Source organism: Odontesthes bonariensis, chromosome 17, assembly GCF_027942865.1.
Source record: "Odontesthes bonariensis isolate fOdoBon6 chromosome 17, fOdoBon6.hap1, whole genome shotgun sequence".
Classification (NCBI taxonomy): Eukaryota; Metazoa; Chordata; class Actinopteri; order Atheriniformes; family Atherinopsidae; genus Odontesthes; species Odontesthes bonariensis.
Window position 1 is genome coordinate 755875 of NC_134522.1, and position 22981 is coordinate 778855.

At 47.7% G+C, this 22981-nt stretch overlaps 2 protein-coding genes across 4 annotated transcripts in view; both read right to left on the minus strand.

Moving 5' to 3' along the window:
- dicer1 (dicer 1, ribonuclease type III) overlaps window positions 1-8027 on the minus strand; it is a 41327-nt gene extending 33300 nt beyond the window's left edge. For both annotated transcript variants that reach the window (XM_075448901.1, XM_075448902.1), the window contains exons 1-5: window positions 7843-8027; window positions 4142-4252; window positions 3867-4063; window positions 1416-1578; window positions 1192-1322 (exon numbers count right to left, since the gene is read on the minus strand). In XM_075448901.1, coding sequence (XP_075305016.1) covers window positions 1192-1322; window positions 1416-1578; window positions 3867-3980 — 408 coding nt within the window. In that variant the 5' untranslated portion in view covers window positions 3981-4063; window positions 4142-4252; window positions 7843-8027. The remainder of the gene's footprint in view (window positions 1-1191; window positions 1323-1415; window positions 1579-3866; window positions 4064-4141; window positions 4253-7842) is intronic.
- Window positions 8028-12370: 4343 nt separating this feature from the next.
- clmna (calmin a) overlaps window positions 12371-22981 on the minus strand; it is a 33649-nt gene continuing 23038 nt past the window's right edge. The window contains exons 8-13 of one of the 2 annotated variants that reach the window (XM_075447810.1): window positions 22861-22943; window positions 20497-22788; window positions 15735-15862; window positions 14372-14462; window positions 14232-14287; window positions 12371-12993 (exon numbers count right to left, since the gene is read on the minus strand). In XM_075447810.1, the coding sequence (XP_075303925.1) occupies window positions 12870-12993; window positions 14232-14287; window positions 14372-14462; window positions 15735-15862; window positions 20497-22788; window positions 22861-22943 (2774 nt within the window). In that variant the 3' untranslated portion in view covers window positions 12371-12869. The remainder of the gene's footprint in view (window positions 12994-14231; window positions 14288-14371; window positions 14463-15734; window positions 15863-20496; window positions 22789-22860; window positions 22944-22981) is intronic. The other variant, XM_075447811.1, reaches the window with a different exon arrangement.

A 22981-nucleotide genomic window follows, 5' to 3' on the forward strand; every position in this document is an offset into this window, starting at 1 on the left:
GGCAGTTCAACCACGTCACTACCTTGAACACGCCTCTACCCTGGGCCGTTGGCGCTGCTCAAAGTTGATTGCTTCCCGACAAAGTGGGTGGAGTTCCCATTTTTTCGGGAACTCGAATCCACCTGAATGAGCAGTTTGCCTGAGTAAGTGTAGCAGAGCCGAAGGTGTTGCGTCACTGCGAGGGCGGAGCCTGGGTACCTTTAAAGTGGTCGCCTACTTTTCTACAGTTATTTCTCTGAATCTGATGATGAAAGGCGTCTCTTCTCTTGGTCCTGCCTGAGCGTCTGAGCTGAAACAGAACCGGACCGTGAGGAGTAGGGATGGGAATTGATGAGATTTTTACGATTCCAATTCCATTTTCGATTCTGCTTAACGATTCGGTTCTTTGTCGGTTCCCTTATCGATTCTCATTTGGAGAAAAAGGACAACAAACCGGTCGATCAGCATCAACTTTGTTTAGTTTAGAAGTAACACGAGTCATGACCTCACAAACCCAACAACGGTGAGGTCCACATTGGTCTATCCTGGCCTGGGTAATTTAACTCTTCCTGCTCTGGTGAAAGGAGAAGCTGGAGGTAGAGGTGAACTGGGGGTAGTACCACCAGCCTCTGGCTCTGAGCCAGTCAGGCTCTGTCTCTCATGATTTCATCTAAATGTAATGCCTGAGAAGGCATTCATTTAACCTTAACCGTTACTAACAGCAGCTTTTACAATCAGGCAAATGCTGCTAACATGATAGGCAGTGTTTGTTAGTTAGTTACCTGCAGTGTTAGCCGAGGACATCCTAACGTTGCTAACGTTGCTGGGTTCAGATTCACCAACGTTAGTCCGGAGCAGATCGAAAACGCGACATTCATTCATAGTTATTGCATGTTGGTAGTATTTCCTCCCTTTGGTGAAATATTCACTTTGCAAGTTGCCCTGTTGTCGTCTTTTTTAGGGATGTGTAACCAAACTTTCGAGCGTTTGTACCGCTTGGGCGCCATGTTTACTGTTGGCTGCTGGCTGCGCTGGACTCGCCACGCAACGCTGCGCGGTGACGTCATTCGCGCCCACTGGAATCGATAAGGGAATCGATTGCAAAAAGCGCCAAACGATTCCAAGGAACTGAAACACTGGGAACCGGTTCTCAACAAGAACCAGTTCTCGATTCCCATCCCTAGTGAGGAGGGAACGTGGCCACATACGAACCTGATTGCGACCGATGTGCTGGCTCCAGTGGTGGTCGCTCCACGTGGACTTCTCCTCCCAGTCCGTGTACTCTCCCACCTGGAGGTCAGAGTGCGTCCTGACCGCCGCCGCCTGCTGAATCACAGACGATGCTGCGCACACACACACACACACACATACGGTCAAACACCGGATCAGCCATTTCTAACCAACCAAAGCACCGACCGGCATCAGCAGACACACACCTGAGTTCACCAGGAAGACCGTCCTCCTGGCGTTTCCTTGGTAGGGTCCTCTGATTTGGTGGGAGAGCTCTTTAGTTAGAAGTACTGCTATAAAGGTCTTCCCTGAGCCAGTGTTCAAGCAGACGATAGTGTTGTGCTCAAGAGCTGCTTCGAGAAGTTCTACCTGTGGGCAGGTAACAGACAGGGGGCGGAGTTAGGTCACAGACAGGGGGCGGAGTTATGTAACAGGCAGGGGGCGGAGTTAGGTCACAGGCAGGGGGCGGAGTTAGGTCACAGGCAGGGGGGCGGAGTTATGTAACAGGCAGGGGGCGGAGTTAGGTCACAGGCAGGGGGGCGGAGTTATGTAACAGGCAGGGGGCAGAGTTATCTCACAGACTGGGCGGAGTTAGGTCACAGGCAGGGCCGCGGAGTTATGTAACAGGCAGGGGGCGGAGTTAGGTCACAGGCAGGGCCGCGGAGTTATGTAACAGGCAGGGGGCAGAGTTATCTCACAGACTGGGCGGAGTTCGGTAACAGGCAGGGGGCGGAGTTATGTAACAGGCAGGGGGCGGAGTTATGTAACAGGCAGGGGGCGGAGTTATGTAACAGGCAGGGGGCGGAGTTAGGTCACAGGCAGGGGGGCGGAGTTATGTAACAGGCAGGGGGCAGAGTTATCTCACAGACTGGGGGGCGGAGTTATCTCACAGACAGGGGCGGAGTTATCTCACAGACAGGGGGCGGAGTTATCTCACAGACAGGGGGGCGGAGTTATCTCACAGACAGGGGGGCGGAGTTATGTAACAGGCAGGGGGCAGAGTTATCTCACAGACTGGGCGGATTCAGGTGACAGACAGGAGGCGGAGTTAGGTAACAGACAGGGGGCAGAGTTATCTCACAGACAGGGGGCGGAGTTATCTCACAGACAGGGGGCGGAGTTAGGTAACAGACAGGGGGCAGAGTTATCTCACAGACAGGGGGCGGAGTTATCTCACAGACAGGGGGTGGAGTTATCTCACAGGCAGGGGGCGGAGTTATTTCACAGACTGGGCGGAGTTAGGTAACAGGCAGGGGGCGGAGTTATTTCACAGACAGGGGGTGGAGTTAGGTAACAGACAGGGGGCGGAGTTATCTCACAGACAGGGGGCGGAGTTATCTCACAGACAGGGGGTGGAGTTAGGTAACAGGCAGGGGGCGGAGTTATTTCACAGACTGGGCGGAGTTAGGTAACAGGCAGGGGGCGGAGTTATTTCACAGACTGGGCGAAGTTAGGTAACAGACAGGGGGCGGAGTTATCTCACAGACGGGGGCGGAGTTAGGTAACAGACAGGGGGCGGAGTTATCTCACAGACAGGGGGCGGAGTTAGGTCACAGGCAGGGGGGCGGAGTTATGTAAAGGCTGATTCTTACTCGGCGCGACCTCGCTCATACTAGCTGGTCGCAAATGGCGCAAACGGTCACGTGTCCCAAAATTCCGCCACGCCCCCCTTCGCAAGCTAGAAAATCCTCGCGCGGCGCAAGGGCGCGCACACAACTTTTTTTCTGACTTCACGCGCGCTCAACCGGAAACAGTTGACCAAGAAAAAAAAAAAATGAACACTGCAGAGACCGCGGTGACCGAGAGGATGCGCCTCTACAAACATCTGTACGACACGTCTATGAAGTTACACTGGGACAACGTTTGACAAAGTTCGTCTTGTTGCAAAGGACGAACATTCCACCTTCTCTTCTGTTTTTGCCGCAGCCGCTTAGCTCTGAGATACATATACAGTTCTACACCCAGAGTAAATTCATTCCGCATCAGATGTGCCAGCCTCTGCTGACGTGACACCACAGGTGGCATTGTGTATGCTTTCTTCGTATGCTTTTCAGCTTGTTTCCTCAACAGTGACGCTCGCTGGTCTGGAGAGAACTGCAAATGTGACGCATTCTCGGCGCAAACTGCGCTTATGAGCTGAAGGAACTGTGAAGGGGTTGGCGCTTTCGATGACGTCATTAATGGTTCTCGAGCCAGAACAGTTGCGCGTTTGCGCCGAGTATGAATCAGCCTTAACAGGCAGGGGGCAGAGTTATCTCACAGACTGGGCGGAGTTAGGTAACAGACAGGGGGCAGAGTTATCTCACAGACAGGGGGCGGAGTTATCTCACAGACAGGGGGTGGAGTTAGGTAACAGGCAGGGGGCGGAGTTATCTCACAGACAGGGGGTGGAGTTAGGTAACAGGCAGGGGGCGGAGTTATTTCACAGACTGGGCGGAGTTAGGTAACAGGCAGGGGGCAGAGTTATTTCACAGACTGGGAGAAGTTAGGTAACAGACAGGGGGCGGAGTTATCTCACAGACAGGGGGCGGAGTTAGGTAACAGGCAGGGGGCGGAGTTATCTCACAGACAGGGGGCGGAGTTAGGTAACAGGCAGGGGGCGGAGTTATCTCACAGCTGCAGCAGGGCAACATGTGCATGCGGCGGCGGCGTCTTGCCTGATATTTCCTGGGCGTGTAGATGTTGTCATGGATGGCCTCCTGTTGCCATGGCAGGCCAAAGAAGGGCCCCATGGGTGAGGTGGCGGGGGTGACGAGCTGCAGACCTGCCATGTTTCACAGAGCTGAGGTGGAGGTGGGGAGGGGCGGGGCTCCTCCAGGCGTCCACTTATCTCATTTCAGCATCCTGACGTTCACTGACAGGAGAGACCACAGCGCCCCGTTAGCTTCCGTCAGAACGTCACGGCGAGGAGGTGGCGAGCGGACATACTTACAGGTAAGAAGGGAGACTCTGAGCATGTGCAGAAAACCCTTAACCTCGGCTCCATGGTAACATGCGTGTTAACCAACTCCAGATGTTTCCTCACAGTGAGGTGGAAACAGTCCTGAGAACACAGAGAGTCACCGTTATCACAGGACACAGAAACATCTGGAACATCTGGACAGAGACAGAAAGGATCAGATAATTAAAGACATGGTTGGTAATCCTGTTCAGAAACACATTTTGTAATACTGGGTGAAATGGTCCGTGTATCCTGAGAGAAATCTATACAAGATGTATTTAGAAAAAGGGACGAAAATAATCAGACCTCTGTGGCAGCTGCAGGACTGAGAAAAAGCTGACCAATCCGAGATCAGCGCTGATCTCGGATTGGAGCGCCTACAAAAAACCAATCAGATGCCTCTGCTTTCTGCCTACGCCCCCCTCTGTCGGCTCCCTGCTCCATGTGCGCACGCGGTTCTACCGGCTTTGGATGAAGCACTGACGGAATGGGGAGGGGGGGGGTGGAGCTTAGAGGAGGGGACACTTTCGAATCTTGCTAGCTCTCTTGGATTACCTATCATAGCTTTAACTGAGGCTGTGTTCCAAACCGCATACTTCTCCTACTACTCCTACTAACTTGAACTTTTTTAAGTTCCCGGATGTATACTAGATGCATACTAGATTCGCCGAAATGTTGGGTATGCATCATGAGGTTACTACTCATACTCAAACTACCCAAGATGCAACGTAACTTGACGTCGCCGATCGTCATTTCCTGTCAAAACGGCAGTTTCAAGCTCGCTACAACGAGGGTAGGTTCACTTCCTGTTTTCAAAACAAAAGCACCAATTGTATGGTAACGGGTATTTTATTTTGTGAAAATAACCAGAAGTGCGTTAGCTAACTGCGGCTAGCTTTAGTAGCGCCGAATTCGTGGGAACAAAGTTGTAAACAGCCGGTATTTTGTCAGGTTTTCAACGACTACTTTCTCACCTGAAAATGTTTCAAATGTTGCTAAAGTTATATATTTATAGAGTTTAGAGCCCGAGCCGAAATCAGCCGAAATGCATTGTGGGTAACCTTAACCCCTTGCTGCTGAAAAAAAAGGCGGTTTTCACGCTCTGCATACTGTCTGATCGATGAGTATGCATTTTGCAAGTATGTAGTATGTAGTATGCGGTTTCGAACACAGCCTAAAACTGGGGTTTTCTTCAGAGTGAAACAACACAGTTTTCTTCTGATTTGCTTTAGAAGATGCAGGATACATCCGTCACACACGGCCAGGTCCAAAACCAAAAGGAGTACTGATTACCATCACTGAACCCAAACATTTACGGGTTTCATTTCTCAGAGTTTACCATCAATCATTTCACAAAGTGGAAAACATTGTTTGTCATCTGAAGGTCAGAACGTCCCAGACGTCTACAGGTTTGCATTGGTTTCGTATCGCATTGGTTTAGTATCGCATTGGTTTGGTATCGCAATGGTTTGGTATCGCATTGGTTTGGTATCGCATTGGTTTGGTATCACATTGGTTTGGTATCACATTGGTTTGGTATCGCATTGGTTTGGTATCGCATTGGTTTGGTGTCACAATGGTTTGGTATCACAATGGTTTGGTATCACAATGGTTTGGTATCACAATGGTTTGGTATCACATTGGTTTGGTATCACATTGGTTTGGTATCACATTGGTTTGGTATCACAATGGTTTGGTATCACAATGGTTTGGTATCACATTGGTTTGGTATCACATTGGTTTGGTATCGCATTGGTTTGGTATCGCATTGGTTTGGTGTCACAATGGTTTGGTGTCACAATGGTTTGGTATCACATTGGTTTGGTATCACATTGGTTTGGTATCACAATGGTTTGGTATCACAATGGTTTGGTATCACATTGGTTTAGTATCACAATGGTTTGGTATCACATTGGTTTGGTGTCACATTGGTTTGGTGTCACAATGGTTTGGTGTCACAATGGTTTGGTATCACATTGGTTTGGTATCGCATTGGTTTGGTATCGCATTGGTTTGGTGTCACAATGGTTTGGTGTCACAATGGTTTGGTATCACATTGGTTTGGTATCACATTGGTTTGGTATCACAATGGTTTGGTATCACAATGGTTTGGTATCACATTGGTTTAGTATCACAATGGTTTGGTATCACATTGGTTTGGTGTCACATTGGTTTGGTATCACATTGGTTTGGCATCGCAATCTGAACAGAGCCGAAAATCAATGATGAAGATGAGCTCAGTCAGGTGGAGGAGCTCAGTCAGGTGGAGGAGCTCAGTCAGGTGGAGGAGCTCAGTCAGGTGGAGGAGCTCAGTCAGGTGGAGGAGCTCAGTCAGGTGGAGGAGCTCAATCAGGTGGAGGAGCTCAGCTTTAAAAGCAGAGTCCAGCCTGGATGTGACAGATTACAGTTCATCCAAGGCTTCAGTTTCCTCTGGTTTCACAGGTAAACACAGCTGGGAACCACCAGCAGAACATGTGGGTTCTGTGGGTCGCCACGGTGATGTAATGCTCCGGCAGTGGTAAAGATGGCGGTGAAAGCGGGTCACATGTACCATCTTTAATGGGTTACAGAACTGTTGGACCTTAGACCTGGAACCGCTTCCAGGTGTTTTACTGAGACCTGGAGCCGCTTCCAGGTGTTTCACTGAGACCTGGAGCCACTTCCAGGTGTTTTACTGAGACCTGGAGCCGCTTCCAGGTGTTTTACTGAGACCTGGAGCAGCTTCCAGGTGTTTTACTGAGACCTGGAGCCGCTTCCAGGTGTTTTACTGAGACCTGGAGCCGCTTCCAGGTGTTTTACTGACACCTGGAGCAGCTTCCAGGTGTTTTACTGACACCTGGAGCAGCTTCCAGGTGTTTTACTGAGACCTGGAGCCGCTTCCAGGTGTTTTACTGAGACCTGGAGCCGCTTCCAGGTGTTTTACTGACACCTGGAGCAGCTTCCAGGTGTTTTACTGAGACCTGGAGCCGCTTCCAGGTGTTTTACTGAGACCTGGAGCCGCTTCCAGGTGTTTTACTGAGACCTGGAGCAGCTTCCAGGTGTTTGACTGACACCTGGAGCCGCTTCCAGGTGTTTTACTGACACCTGGAGCAGCTTCCAGGTGTTTGACTGACACCTGGAGCAGCTTCCAGGTGTTTTACTGATACCTGGAGCCGCTTCCAGGTGTTTTACTGACACCTGGAGCCGCTTCCAGGTGTTTTACTGACACCTGGAGCAGCTTCCAGGTGTTTCACTGAGACCTGGAGCCACACTGACAGCTCACTTAACCTCCATCTTAAAACAGGAATTAAAGCAGTTTTGTGTGTCCGCAGGTCTCGGTCCGCCACAGCACCGGTACCGGTACCGCGGGGCTGTGACCCGCACGGCGGCACCGGAACCTCCCGCAGTGGGACCTTAAGCTAGCCCGGCTAACAGATGGCACGGCTCGGCTGTGTGCAGCCCGGCTGGTCCCGGGTTATAACCCGGTTGGAGCGGGTGTGACCCGCCTGACAGACCGGGATATGTCACCCGAAACACGGCCGACACGAGCAGCGAGTGGACGGTGGCCGCGGCCACCATCATGATGTCAGCTAGCTAACGGCTAACAGGCTAACGGGCTAACGGTTAACAGGCTAACGGCTAACAGGCTAACAGGCCGTCCGCTCCGGGGAGATTCAAGAAAGAGACGCGCGTCGCGTCGCTCAGGGACTCACCTTAAGGCTTGTTTTCTGCTCAGCGTCTCCACCGGAAACTCGTGAACTCGTTCCGCGTAAATCTTCACTGCCAACCCGGGTTCGGTGCACCGATTTGAGGCTACTCGTCCATTGGGGGACCACTTGCTTTTACCTGGGCCGCTCTGCTACGCCAAAAACGGTACGTTGTCTGCGAAGCTGCGGCTCGTTACGTTATCTGCGGGGGGGCCTGCCACTAAACGTGATGGAGAATAGCAGCCCTCCGTACGGAGCTCCAACCGCTCCACAGCGCCTCCACAGGCGGAAACCTGTCACTGACTCCAGGAGTTGACCGATTACTGAACGGGCCGACCAGAACCAGGGTCCCCAGCAGGGGCGTGGCTACGGGGGGGCTGGGGGGGGGGCACTGCCCCCCTGAGAAATGCCCTGTCCATCCAAAGAAAACTGGACAGAAAAAAGGCCACGATTTATTATCTCTGCTTGTGTCTTCTATTGATAGAATAAATGCAGGTGGTGATTTAAAAAAAGCATATATCTGCAAAGTTTATAGCTTTATTTATTTTTTTGTTCTCGTGTACCCTCCGAAACCTTAACCCCTTGCTGCTGAAAAAAAAAGGCGATTTTCACATTTTCGGATGTTTTTGTTGTATAATGATCTGAAATGTAGACTTAATGAAGGTAATAAACAGCTGGAGTTGGCTGGATGTCTTGCCCCAAGTATCTACTTGAATTTAAACCCTCAATGGAGAATGTGGAGCATGTTAATTAAAATTAAAAATTAAAATTGACGGTCATGATTTATGCTAGTGTGACCCTATTTTCATTACCGAATTGAATTATTACTATTATTATTATTATTATTATGCTTGAAGTTGTAGTAGTGGTTTTCCACCAATTTTTTTCAGGTATTGTTTTCTGTCCCCCCAGATGAGCTAACTGCCCCCCCACATGCCATTCTGGTCACACCTCTGGTCCCCAGGGTCCCCAGGGGCCGCTGTTCGGATTATTATTGGTTATTATTGTGCAGGCGCTGTTTACTGCCTTGATTTTACACGCCCAAGTCGTACTCCTCACTCCCGTCGCTGTCGGAATTATTACGTCCTCATATCGAGGGGCAGTCCACTGTCATGCGATCACCTGTCAGTGTGCTCAAAAAAGTTGCGTGCACACTTTATTATTTAGCTGACGAGGGCAGATTGCGCAAAACAGCAAATGCATTTGGGTTGTCAAGACAGGTGAAAACGCAGATGTTCGGTTATGTGTGGAAGGTGTTTTTTTCGAAAACGAGGTAATGATACAAATTATTTTATAAACGGAGGGGGGGGAACATTCGGTTTTAAAAATACTCGGCTACGTGTGTACATAGCCTCAGTGGGAGCTGAAAGGATCAGTTTCTGCCACATGTATGTGGGATGTATGTTAACATGATGTCCAGCAGATGGCAGCATTACGACATACAAACTTAGTCAAAGAGCTTAAAGTTCATCAATGTTGTGATGAGACATTTTTAACTGAAGCTGGATTCTAAAAGTTTATTTATTTATTTATTTTAGTATATTTTTTATTCAAGAAAGCACAAAGTAAGATTCATTTAAATACAATATCTTGAATTGGATTTGTTTTCTTTTTAACAAACAGAACCCACCCACCCATATACTGCTGTAAAGGAAAAACAAAACACATATGAGCATAGATAGCAAAGTTAAATAAATTAACAATGCAATAAATTAAATAAATAAATAAAGGGAAAAACAGTAGTAATGATAGTAGTAATGCTAGTAAGAATTAAAGTGTTCATACAGTGATGAGAAAATTGAGAAAAATAAATAAATAAAAATAATTAATAATAATAATAATAATGACAGACAATGGGGGCATTACATATTCATGTACATGTCAATAATTACGCAAGATCAAATATATATCTCAGGGCTCCATAGGCTTATGGAAGGGTCTTGAGATTTTTAAAGTACTCAATTAAATTCTCAAACCCATCTGTCTGTTATAATGGCTCTGATCCACACTGAATTACACTGAAGGTCAGTTTCACTAACCAGAAAGGAAAGTTCTGCTTCATACTTACAGACTCCTGCACTGACCCGGTTCCCACAGCAATCAGTCTGCTCTGCAATAAGCTCAAGTTCTGAAAGCTCTGAAAGCTCTGAAAGTTCTGAAAGTTCTGGAAGTTCTGGAAGCTTTCAGTGTGACTGACAGCAGCGTTCTCATGGGTGAACAATTAAAACACATTTACGTCCACACGGGACCACCTGGAAGGCGTATTTGTCACGTTCATGGGGTTTTTCGCCTTGTTTTTAGTTCTTAGTTTTGTGTTTTAGTTCAGTGGTTTTCAAAGTGGGGGCCGCCAGGGGGCGCTAGGGGGGCCTGACAAAATTGGAGTGAAGATAAGAAAAAAATGCAAAAATAAAAAAATAGAATTAAATTTTTTTTAAACATCATAATAAAAAATTGTCACATTTTTTTAATCAGTATTGTAAAATACAATTTATAATAATATATCATATCGAAATGTTATTTGCCATGCTGGTCTTTCTGATTGGCTGCCAGTCAAAACATCGTAGACCTGGCGGTTTGCGCCTGTTCTGAAGCTGCTCTGCTCCTCAAGCTAGCGTGTAGCTAGCTTAGCCAAAATGGACAGATTTTTGACTTGGAAGAGACTGAAAGAACTGGCCAACTAAAATCAGAAAGTATGAGGCAGCATACATTAAGTTTGGCTTTACAGCCATACAGAAAAATCCTCTGTCTGGAGACCCTCTCAAATGAGTGTTCAAAACCTTCGAAACTTCAGCGTCACTTGATACAAAAACATCTGGCAGAGTCCGAAAAAACGGTCGACTTCTTCAGACGTAAAGAAGAGCATTTAGTCAGGCTGCATTCACACGGCGAGCTGCTGTCCGTGAAGAAAAGAAAGAAAATGCGTTCTAAAAGTTGATGTTTCTTTATATTTTGTAGCATTGTCTGTGGTTTGCAAAGGGGGCCAGAAGCTGATACTGTTTGGGGGGCCTTGGCATGGAAAAGTTTGGGAACCCCTGTTTTAGTTTATCTCGTGCCTTAGTGTTTAGTTCCTGTTTAGTCCTTAGTTTTCGAGCTCATGTTTAGTCCCCATGGGACCACAAGGAAGGCGTATTTTTGTTGTTTTTAACTGTAATAAACAGGTAAAATGTCTCAGCTTTAGTTCAGAAGTAGGACTGATCCAGGTTTCTTTCAGAGGTGTGAGCACTTTAATGCATCAGTTACAATATAATAGCATCATAATAACATCATAATATATCATGTACACAGAAAAATAGTGGATCAGTCACACTGGCCGTTTTTCCTTCAGAATAAAAAGAACTTCCACAGATAAAACAATCTGAGTACAGAAGTGGTGTTTGGTGGCAGATAACGTTAAAAACGCCCCCCTGACGTGGTGAGGCTCCACCCTGTGGTGCTGGCTGTGGGGTCGGTGGGGTGCATGCTGTGGACGTCTGATCGGGTTTGTTCCTGAGCGTGTTTGGTCTGTAAGGTGGGGTGGTTTAATCATCATCATCATCATCATCTTTGGCAGCTTGTTCTCCTGACGCCACGTTCACCTACCCTTACCCTAACTCTACACCTACCCTTACCTTTCATCTACCCTAACCCTTCACCTACCCTAACCCTAACCTAACTCTAACCCTACACCTACCCTAACTCTAACCCTAACCTAACCCTTCACCTACCCTAACCCTAACCTAACTCTAACCCTTCACCTACCCTAACTCTAACCCTAACCCTACCCTAACCCTAACCCTTCACCTACCCTAACTCTAACCCTAACCCTACCCTAACTCTAACCCTTCACCTACCCTAACCCTTCACCTACCCTAACCCTACACCTACCCTAACCCTAACCCTTCACCTACCCTAACTCTAACCCTAACCTAACTCTAACCCTTCACCTACCCTAACTCTAACCCTTCACCTACCCTAACCCTTCACCTACCCTAACCCTACACCTACCCTAACCCTAACCCTTCACCTACTCTAACCCTAACCTAACTCTAACCCTTCACCTACCCTAACTCTAACCCTAACCTAACTCTAACCCTACACCTACCCTAACCCTAACCCTTCACCTACTCTAACCCTAACCTAACTCTAACCCTTCACCTACCCTAACTCTAACCCTAACCTAACTCTAACCCTTCACCTACCCTAACCCTTCACCTACCCTAACCCTACACCTACCCTAACCCTAACCTAACTCTAACCCTTCACCTACCCTAACTCTAACCCTAACCTAACTCTAACCCTTCACCTACCCTAACTCTAACCCTTCACCTACCCTAACCCTTCACCTACCCTAACCCTACACCTACCCTAACCACTAACCCTTCACCTACTCTAACCCTAACCTAACTCTAACCCTTCACCTACCCTAACTCTAACCCTAACCTAACTCTAACCCTTCACCTACCCTAACCCTACACCTACCCTAACCCTACACCTACCCTAACCCTTCACCTACCCTAACCCTACACCTACCCTAACCCTACACCTACCCTAACCCTTCACCTACCCTAACCCTTCACCTACCCTAACCCTACACCTACCCTAACCTTCACCTTCACCTACCCTAACCCTAACCCATTCATGTTCAGCTCCACAGACACTTTAACCATCGACCGTACATCTCAGGTTCTGACATCAACGTGCACGGAGGCACTCTGTCATAAAGTCTGACATCTTTATCATCATCTTTATACCATAAAGTCTGACATCTTTATGGCAGAACTTCAGGGAGAACACTGGACTAAAGTTGCAGCATCAACAGAAACATTTCTCAAATTAAGAGAAGAAGTTTAACTGGTTAAATTTAACCACATTCAACTGAATTCTTCTAATATTTTCTCAGAATGACAGAAATACACATTCATGTTTATAAAAGAGGGGTTTTATATCACATCATCTCTGGGAATATCAGGGATGTTACATAATATCTGGGATGTGGTTCCAATCAGAGCAGCAGATCCACATGTCTGTTTATCATCAAATCTTTAAAAAGCCCCTCAGCGGTCCAGGTTGAGCAGCAGGCTGGGCAGCGTCTTCGGGTCGATCTGAGGCAGCAGCCAGAAGGAGTAAAGCAGCAGCCAGAGCAGCAGCAGCAGGTAGAGCTCCCAGTTCTCCCCAAACCTGCAAAAACACAGTTACAGTTATATAAGAGTTATAGCTTCAGGCAGGGGCGCCGCTAGGGATTTTGGGCCCCATGAAAATAATTTTTACTGGGCCCCCAAACAACCGGCCAGGAGGTAGGCGAAAATTTGTGATGTTATTTTACGTAAAACTATGCATTTTAATGGTATTTCTGACTATCGTTCCCATATTTTTGAAAAAAGAAAAACATGACAGTTGAGGTAGGTAAACGCTGAGCACCAGGAATCCAATGGAATTCATTTATTTGCTGCAACACTGATACTCTGATTCTAAACTCTAAATTAGGCTACCTGAAAAATACAAAACATAAACGTAATGTTTCCAAAACAAAGAAAGTTATTGTTACCAGTAAATTGTAAATAAAATATATTTGTGATTATAAGTTAGTTAATAACTTAGTGTCATATGATTTTTTGTCAGTATTATAATTTTATTAGGGCCTCTCTGGGCCCTCATGGGCCCCTAGAATCCTTCTCCTTTTACCCTCCTTTTCAGCGCCCCTGTCTTCAGGGGTCAGGAAACAGCGAGGACTCTGTACATGTGCTTTATTTCTACAGCCCTTCACAGACAATCCTTACGGTGTACCAAAGTGCTTTACAGCAGGTAATAAATAAGGAGAAGAAGAAGTAAAAACAAATAAAAACAGTAAAAGAACAGTGAAAGAAATAAAATAAAATAAGATCAAATAAAATTAAAGTGTCATCATACTACTGGGTATTAAAAGCAATCCCAAATAAGTAGGTTTTTAGCCTAGATTTGAAGATCTAAAACTTTTTCTGTTAAACTGTTAAAGGTCACAGCTGATGGTCGTTTACAGCGACACCATCAGATTACACTTCTGCTCAAACTTCTGCTCAAACTTCTGCTCAACACATAACACACACCTGTATGGACCCTGTGTCTATTGCACCCACTTGAAACACAACTCAGATCACACAGAGTTTCCCACGACCTCCTGAGTTACTCCAAGACCACGACACTACACGCAGCAACTACCAGCCGGGTCCTGAGTTGTAGAGTGCCCCCCCCCCTGGCTCCTACACCAAACTCCATGGTGGCTGTTCAGTCACGTAGGAGGGGATCCACTGAGTAAAAACTCAAAGCCCTAACCACTCAGAGAAACCGGGCCTGCCACCATTCTAAAATCCGGCATCTGTTCCGGGTCACCATCACCCCTAACCCGTATAAATGACTGACGTTGGGGGGAAAGTTCTTACCAGAAGTCATCGTGCTGAGCCTTTTGAGCCTTTCTGGGCGCCGCTCTCTGACGGTCCTGAGAGGTTAAACAGAACAGACGCACTCTTATTATTCGGCAGAAATCATCACAGGACAGCAGGAAGCGGAGCCTCAAACGCACCTTGGACTCAGCCAGGCGAGCGCCCTTCCTGTGCCGGAGAACCGGAGGGATCTGGATCTCATCTGCTCTGCTGGAACTTCCTGAGTCCCTGCTGACAAGAGAAAATCCATCAGATCAGCTCCAAACAGGAGAAGGCAGACCATCTTTTCATTTGGACTCATTACGGATTTATCTGAAAGAACTGGGAACGTTCTGGGTGTTAAATGATAAAATAAGTGAAGAAAATAAAAAATCAGGGACGTTCTGGATCTGTTTCTTCATTTTTCTAATGTTCTGTAGAAGTATCGGGACATCCCTGGTAGGGATGGGAATTGATAAGATTTTTACGATTCCAATTCCATTTTCGATTCTGCTTAACGATTCGGTTCTTTGTCGGTTCCCTTATCGATTCTCATTTGGAGAAAAAGGACAACAAACCGGTTGATTAGCATCAACTTTGTTTAGTTTAGAAGTAACACGAGTCGTGACCTCACAAACCCAACAACGGTGAGGTCCACATTGGTCTATCCTGGCCTGGGTAATTGAACTCTTCCTGCTCTGGTGAAAGGAGAAGCTGGAGGTAGAGGTGAACTGGGGGTAGTACCACCAGCCTCTGGCTCTGAGCCAGTCAGGCTCTGTCTCTCATGATTTCATCTAAATGTAATGCCTGAGAAGGCATTCATTTAACCTTAACCGTTACTAACAGCAGCTTTTACAATCAGGCAAATGGTGCTAACATGATAGGCAGTGTTAGTTAGTTAGTTACCTGCAGTGTTAGCCGAGGACATGCTAATGTTGCTAACGTTGCTAACGTTGCTGGGTTCAGATTCACCAACGTTAGTCCGGAGCAGATAGAAAACGCGACATTCATTCATAGTTATTGCATGTTGGTAGTATTTCCTCCCTTTGGTGAAATATTAACTTTGCAAGTTGCCCTGTTGTCGTCTTTTTTAGGGATGTGGAACCAAAGTTTCGAGCGTTTGTACCGCTTGGGCGCCATGTTTACTGTTGGCTGCTGGCTGCGCTGGACTCGCCACGCAACACTGCGTGGTGACGTCATTCGCGCCCACTGGAATCGATAAGGGAATCGTTTGCGAAATCGCCAAATGATTCCAAGGAATTGAAACACTGGGAACCGGTTCTCAACAAGAACCGGTTTTTGATTCCCATCCCTAGTTCTGGGTGTTAAATGATAAAATAAGTGAAGAAAATAAAGAATCAGGGACGTCCTGGATCTGTTTCTTCTTTTTTTTTAATGTTCTATAGAAGTATCGGGACATCCCCGGTTATGATTAAGCCCATTAATGTGTGTAATCTGTCTCTGAGCTGCAGTGTTCCACAGAATCTGTGTTCAGGAGAAGCTCTCCGACAGCCAGAGGCCTACCTCTCAGACTCTGAGCCTCCTCCAGCATCTTCACCGCCCTGCAGTCCCCCGATGGGCACCCCACACATCACACACTGCTCCTGGGAGGCAGCAGGGTCCTCAGGGTCCTGGTCGGTCTGCCTGATCACCTGAGACAGGAAGAGAGGAGCCAATCAGCAGCTTAGTAACAAACAGGAAGAGAGGAGCCAATCAGCAGCTTAGTAACAAACAGGAAGAGAGGAACCAATCAGCAGCTTAGTAACAAACAGGAAGAGAGGAGCCAATCAGCAGCTTAGTAAAAAAAGAAAAAGCTAAAAGAAAAAGAAAAAAAAAAAGAAAAAGAAAATTTTTCAAAAAAGAAATAAATATTTATATAATTTTTTTTTTAAAGAAAAAGCTCTGTGTCATTAACTTTGTTTCCTCAGAACGTTCTCAGGTAGAACGTCAGAACATCAGAAAGAAAAGCTGAGGAGGGCAGCTCTGTTTGCCCCTCCCCCTTTTATTATAATATTATTATAATTATATTATTATATGCTTTGGTATTTGTTCTAATTACAGATCAAGATGCAGTCAAAGGACCTCGGAAAATTTGAAGTTGGAATCAATATTGCATCATTTTAGATAAATAAGGAGGAGAAAATATCTAAAATAAACTCTCACCTGCAGTTTGATTCTTCACTGAAATGAAGAAAGAATAATAATAATAAAAATAATAATAATAATATATTAGTAGAACGAGGAGAAATATTTCACGTTGGCAGAAAGCCGTCTTTTTTTATTTAAAGTTAATAAAAATGTGACAGTTTTTATTTTTTGTTTGGTTCTATCAGACAGGGTTCTGTATCAGACGGGGTTCTGTATCAGACAGGGTTCTGTTCAGACAGGGTTCTGTTCAGACAGGGTTCTGTATCAGACAGGGTTCTGTTCAGACAGGGTTCTGTATCAGACAGGGTTCTGTATCAGACAGGGTTCTGTTCAGACAGGGTTCTGTATCAGACAGGGTTCTGTATCAGACAGGGTTCTATCAGACAGGGTTCTATCAGACAGGGTTCTGTTCAGACAGGGTTCTGTATCAGACAGGGTTCTATCAGACAGGGTTCTGTTCAGACAGGGTTCTGTATCAGACAGGGTTCTGTTCAGACAGGGTTCTGTATCAGACAGGGTTCTGTATCAGACAGGGTTCTATCAGACAGGGTTCTGTATCAGACAGGGTTCTATCAGACAGGGTTCTGTATCAGACAGGGTTCTGTTCAGACAGGGTTCTGTATCAGACAGGGTTCTGTATCAGACAGGGTTCTATCAGACAGGGTTCTGTATCAGACAGGGTTCTGTATCAGACAGGTTTCTGTATCAGACAGGGTTCTATCAGACAGGGTTCTATCAGACAGGGTTCTGTATCAGACAGGGTTCTATCAGACAGGGTTCTGTATCAGACAGGGTTCTATCAGACAGGGTTCTGTATCAGACAGGGTTCTATCAGACAGGGTTCTATCAGACGGGGTTCTGTATCAGACAGGGTTCTATCAGACAGGGTTCTGTATCAGACAGGGTTCTGTATCAGACAGGTTTCTGTATCAGACAGGGTTCTATCAGACAGGGTTCTATCAGACAGGGTTCTATCAGACGGGGTTCTGTATCAGACAGGGTTCTATCAGACAGGGTTCTGTATCAGACAGGGTTCTATCAGACAGGGTTCTATCAGACGGGGTTCTGTATCAGACAGGGTTCTATCAGACGGGGTTCTGTATCAGACAGGGTTCTATCAGACAGGGTTCTATCAGACGGGGTTCTGTATCAGACAGGGTTCTATCAGACAGGGTTCTATCAGACAGGGTTCTATCAGACAGGGTTCTATCAGACGGGGTTCTGTATCAGACAGGGTTCTATCAGACAGGGTTCTATCAGACAGGGTTCTATCAGACAGGGTTCTGTATCAGACAGGGTTCTATCAGACGGGGTTCTGTATCAGACAGGGTTCTATCAGACAGGGTTCTATCAGACGGGGTTCTGTATCAGACAGGGTTCTATCAGACAGGGTTCTGTATCAGACAGGGTTCTATCAGACAGGGTTCTATCAGACGGGGTTCTGTATCAGACAGGGTTCTATCAGACAGGGTTCTATCAGACAGGGTTCTATCAGACAGGGTTCTGTTCAGACAGGGTTCTGTATCAGACAGGGTTCTGTATCAGACAGGTTTCTGTATCAGACAGGGTTCTATCAGACAGGGTTCTATCAGACAGGGTTCTATCAGACGGGGTTCTGTATCAGACAGGGTTCTGTATCAGACAGGGTTCTATCAGACAGGGTTCTATCAGACAGGGTTCTATCAGACGGGGTTCTGTATCAGACAGGGTTTTGTATCAGACAGGGTTGTATCAGACAGGGTTCTGTTCAGACAGGGTTCTATCAGACAGGGTTCTGTATCAGACAGGGTTCTATCAGACAGGGTTCTGTTCAGACAGGGTTCTATCAGACAGGGTTCTGTTCAGACAGGGTTCTATCAGACAGGGTTCTGTATCAGACAGGGTTCTATCAGACAGGTTTCTGTTCAGACAGGTTTCTGTATCAGACAGGGTTCTGTATCAGACAGGGTTCTATCAGACAGGGTTCTATCAGACAGGGTTCTATCAGACAGGGTTCTGTATCAGACAGGGTTCTGTATCAGACAGGGTTCTATCAGACAGGGTTCTGTTCAGACAGGGTTCTATCAGACGGGGTTCTGTATCAGACAGGGTTCTATCAGACAGAGTTCTGTATCAGACAGGGTTCTGTATCAGACAGGGTTCTGTTCGGACAGAGTTCTATCAGACAGGGTTCTGTATCAGACAGGGTTCTGTATCAGACAGGGTTCTGTTCGGACAGGGTTCTATCAGACAGGGTTCTGTATCAGACAGGGTTCTATCAGACAGGGTTCTGTTCAGACAGGGTTCTATCAGACAGGGTTCTGTATCAGACAGGGTTCTGTTCAGACAGGGTTCTGTATCAGACAGGGTTCTATCAGACAGGGTTCTGTATCAGACAGGGTTCTATCAGACAGGGTTCTGTTCAGACAGGTTTCTGTATCAGACAGGGTTCTATCAGACAGGGTTCTTTCAGACAGGGTTCTATCAGACAGGGTTCTGTATCAGACAGGGTTCTGTTCAGACAGGGTTCTGTATCAGACAGGGTTCTGTATCAGACAGGTTTCTGTATCAGACAGGGTTCTGTATCAGACAGGGTTCTATCAGACAGGGTTCTGTATCAGACAGGGTTCTGTATCAGACAGGGTTCTATCAGACAGGGTTCTTTCAGACAGGGTTCTATCAGACAGGGTTCTGTATCAGACAGGGTTCTTTCAGACAGGGTTCTATCAGACAGGGTTCTGTTCAGACAGGTTTCTGTATCAGACAGGGTTCTTTCAGTCAGGGTTCTATCAGACAGGGTTCTGTTCAGACAGGTTTCTGTATCAGACAGGGTTCTATCAGACAGGGTTCTGTATCAGACAGGGTTCTATCAGACAGGGTTCTGTTCAGACAGGTTTCTGTATCAGACAGGGTTCTGTATCAGACAGGGTTCTATCAGACAGGGTTCTGTATCAGACAGGGTTCTGTATCAGACAGGGTTCTTTCAGACAGGGTTCTATCAGACAGGGTTCTGTTCAGACAGGGTTCTATCAGACAGGGTTCTGTATCAGACAGGGTTCTATCAGACAGGGTTCTGTTCAGACAGGTTTCTGTATCAGACAGGGTTCTATCAGACAGGGTTCTGTATCAGACAGGGTTCTGTTCAGACAGGGTTCTGTATCAGACAGGTTTCTATCAGACAGGGTTCTATCAGACAGAGTTTTGTATCAGACAGGGTTCTATCAGACAGGGTTCTGTATCAGACAGGGTTCTGTATCAGACAGGGTTCTGTTCAGACAGGGTTCTGTATCAGACAGGGTTCTATCAGACAGGGTTCTTTTCAGACAGAGTTCTGTATCAGACAGGGTTCTATCAGACAGGGTTCTGTATCAGACAGGGTTCTATCAGACAGGGTTCTGTATCAGACAGGGTTCTATCAGACAGGGTTCTGTATCAGACAGGGTTCTTTCAGACAGGGTTCTATCAGACAGGGTTCTGTATCAGACAGGGTTCTATCAGACAGGGTTCTGTATCAGACAGGGTTCTTTCAGTCAGGGTTCTATCAGACAGGGTTCTGTTCAGACAGGTTTCTGTATCAGACAGGGTTCTGTATCAGACAGGGTTCTTTCAGACAGGGTTCTATCAGACAGGGTTCTGTTCAGACAGGTTTCTGTATCAGACAGGGTTCTGTATCAGACAGGGTTCTATCTCAGACAGGGTTCTGTATCAGACAGGGTTCTATCAGACAGGGTTCTGTATCAGACAGGGTTCTATCAGACAGGGTTCTGTATCAGACAGGGTTCTGTATCAGACAGGGTTCTATCAGACAGGGTTCTGTATCAGACAGGGTTCTATCAGACAGGGTTCTGTATCAGACAGGGTTCTGTTCAGACAGGGTTCTGTTCAGACAGAGTTCTGTATCAGACAGGGTTCTATCAGACAGGGTTCTATCAGACAGAGTTCTGTATCAGACAGGGTTCTGTTCAGACAGGGTTCTGTATCAGACAGGGTTCTATCAGACAGGGTTCTATCAATGTCTTACTCCTAACTTTAACCTGGACGCCAGTCATGATGCTTTGTCTCATCAGAACCGGGCTTTGTTCCCAACATGGTCATCTATTACAACATCACTGTGATCCATTCAGAACCTGAAAACTATGAAGAACGTAAAGACTCTGACCTTCATGTTCTCCTGATCCTCCACCAGGTCCTCTCCATCCCTGAAGTCCTCCTGTAGGTCCGGTTCTTGGTCCTCTGAGGCCGGCGCCGGCTGGAGCGCAGAGACGCTCAGAACCGAAGGCCACCTCTGCACGTCGGGGTCAGGAGGCTCCGTGAGCCTGGGCTCCTCTTTGTCGGGGTAGAACAGATCCATCGGTTCCACCGCGTCACCCAGATCCTCTGTGGAAGAACTTCCATCAAAGTCTGAGTAAAACAGGTCCAGGGTCCTGGGTCCAGACTTGGGTTCAGAACACTCCGCAACCTGACCGTTCAGTTTCAAGGTGTCTGGATCCAGAGAGTTCTGCTGATCCAGAGAGTTCTGCCGGGTGCCGACTGGATCCAGAGAGTTCTGTCGGGTCCTGACTGGATCCAGGGAGACTGGATCCAGAGAGTTCTGCTGATCCAGAGAGTTCTGCCGGGTGCCGACTGGATCCAGAGAGTTCTGCTGGGTGCCGACTGGATCCAGGGAGTTCTGTCGGGTCCTGACTGGATCCAGGGAGACTGGATCCAGAGAGTTCTGCTGATCCAGAGAGTTCTGCTGGGTCCTGACTGGATGCAGGGAGTTCTGCTGGGTGCCGACTGGATCCAGGGAGTTCTGCTGGGTCCTGACTGGATCCAGGGAGGTCTGCTGGGTCCTGACTGGATCCAGGGAGTTCTGCTGGGTCCATACTGGATCCAGAGAGACTGGATCCAGGGAGTTCTGCTGGGTTCTGACTGGATCCAGGGAGTTCTGCTGGGTGTTTCCTGTCTCTTTGTCAGGACCGGCATCAGCGGGTCGGTCCTGATGTCCATCAGAACCCTGATGAGGATCATCAGCCGGTTTCTGGCTCTCAGAGTTCTTTCTCAGTCCGTCCCGCTCCGTTTCAGCACCATCTTCTTCATCAGGCGGTTGTACAGCTGTGGAAGGGCCCGATTGGACCTGGTTCGGCTGATCAGAGTCCAGATCTTCAGCTCCGGAGCAAATCAGAACCTCCGTCTCACAGAGTGCAGAAGAAGGTTCTGGTTCTGTGGGCTTTTTGTCCTTCTGCTGGGAGTCCATCTCTGTTGGGTTGTTCCTCTCTCTTAGATCAGGTCCTGGTTCTGTTCCCAGGTCCTGGTTCTGGTTACCCAGGTCCTGGTTGTGTCTCTCAGACTGGATTCCCTCCAGCGAGCACATCTCTTCTTCTACGTAAGACCCGGTCTGCTCGTCAGGACCGCGGTCCTCTAAGGAAGAGTTGAACCCTTCATCGAGCGGGGTCACGTCCACCGGCGAGGCCCGGTACACCTCCCAGGCCTCGCCGTCGCACAGAGAACCATCGCTGCGACTCTCACAGAACCGCTCCGGCATCGGCTCGCTCTCCATCCAGGAGTCCGGCGAGTGGATGGCAGAGTCACCGATGACCGACTCTGTGGTTCCAGACTCTATGATTCCAGACTCTATGATTCCAGACTCTGTGGTTCCAGACTCTATGATTCCAGACTCTGTGGTTCCAGACTCTATGATTCCAGACTCTATGATTCCAGACTCTGTGGTTCCAGACTCTGTGGTTCCAGACTCTGTGGTTCTAGACTCTGTGGTTCCAGACTCTATGGTTCCAGACTCTATGATTCCAGACTCTGTGGTTCCAGACTCTATGATTCCAGACTCTGTGGTTCCAGACTCTGTGGTTCCAGACTCTGTGATTCCAGACTCTGTGGTTTCAGACTCTATGATTCCAGACTCTGTGGTTCTAGACTCTGTGGTTCCAGACTCTGTGGTTCCAGACTCTGTGGTTCCAGACTCTATGATTCCAGACTCTGTGGTTCCAGACTCTATGGTTCTACACTCTGTGGTTCCAGACTCTATGATTCCAGACTCTATGATTCCAGACTCTGTGGTTCTAGACTCTGTGGTTCCAGACTCTATGATTCCAGACTCTATGATTCCAGACTCTGTGGTTCTAGACTCTGTGGTTCCAGACTCTATGATTCCAGACCGCTCTGAGGCGTTTACGCTGCCGGAGACGTGGTCCATGTGGGCGGAGTCTGAGAGAAAGTCCTCACTGGACCAGGAGCGAGCAGCAGCCGCCCTGTAGCGTGGCAGCAGGAAGCCTCTGTCCTCGGACACGGAGGAGATCAGGATCTTTGGCGGCGGCTGCTCCTTCTGGAACATGGAGGACCGCCCCCTCAGCCGGTCACCGCGGGCGCCGTTCCTCATGTGGTCCGAGTCCCTGTCGCGGAAGTTGAGTCGGCCCATGGAAACGCTGCGTTCGATGAGCTGGCAGGACTCCTCCGGCTGGCAGACAAACACAGAGGTTAGCACACCGTCATCCCTACAGCCGACGGGATTGTACCGTGCATGTCCTACCTCCTCCACGCCAGGGAAGTGCTCCAGGAACTGGGAAACGTACATGATGATGGACTGCTCGTCCGGCGTGCTAATGGTCACATCTAAACAGGTAAAAACCAGAGTTCACAGATGTATCAGA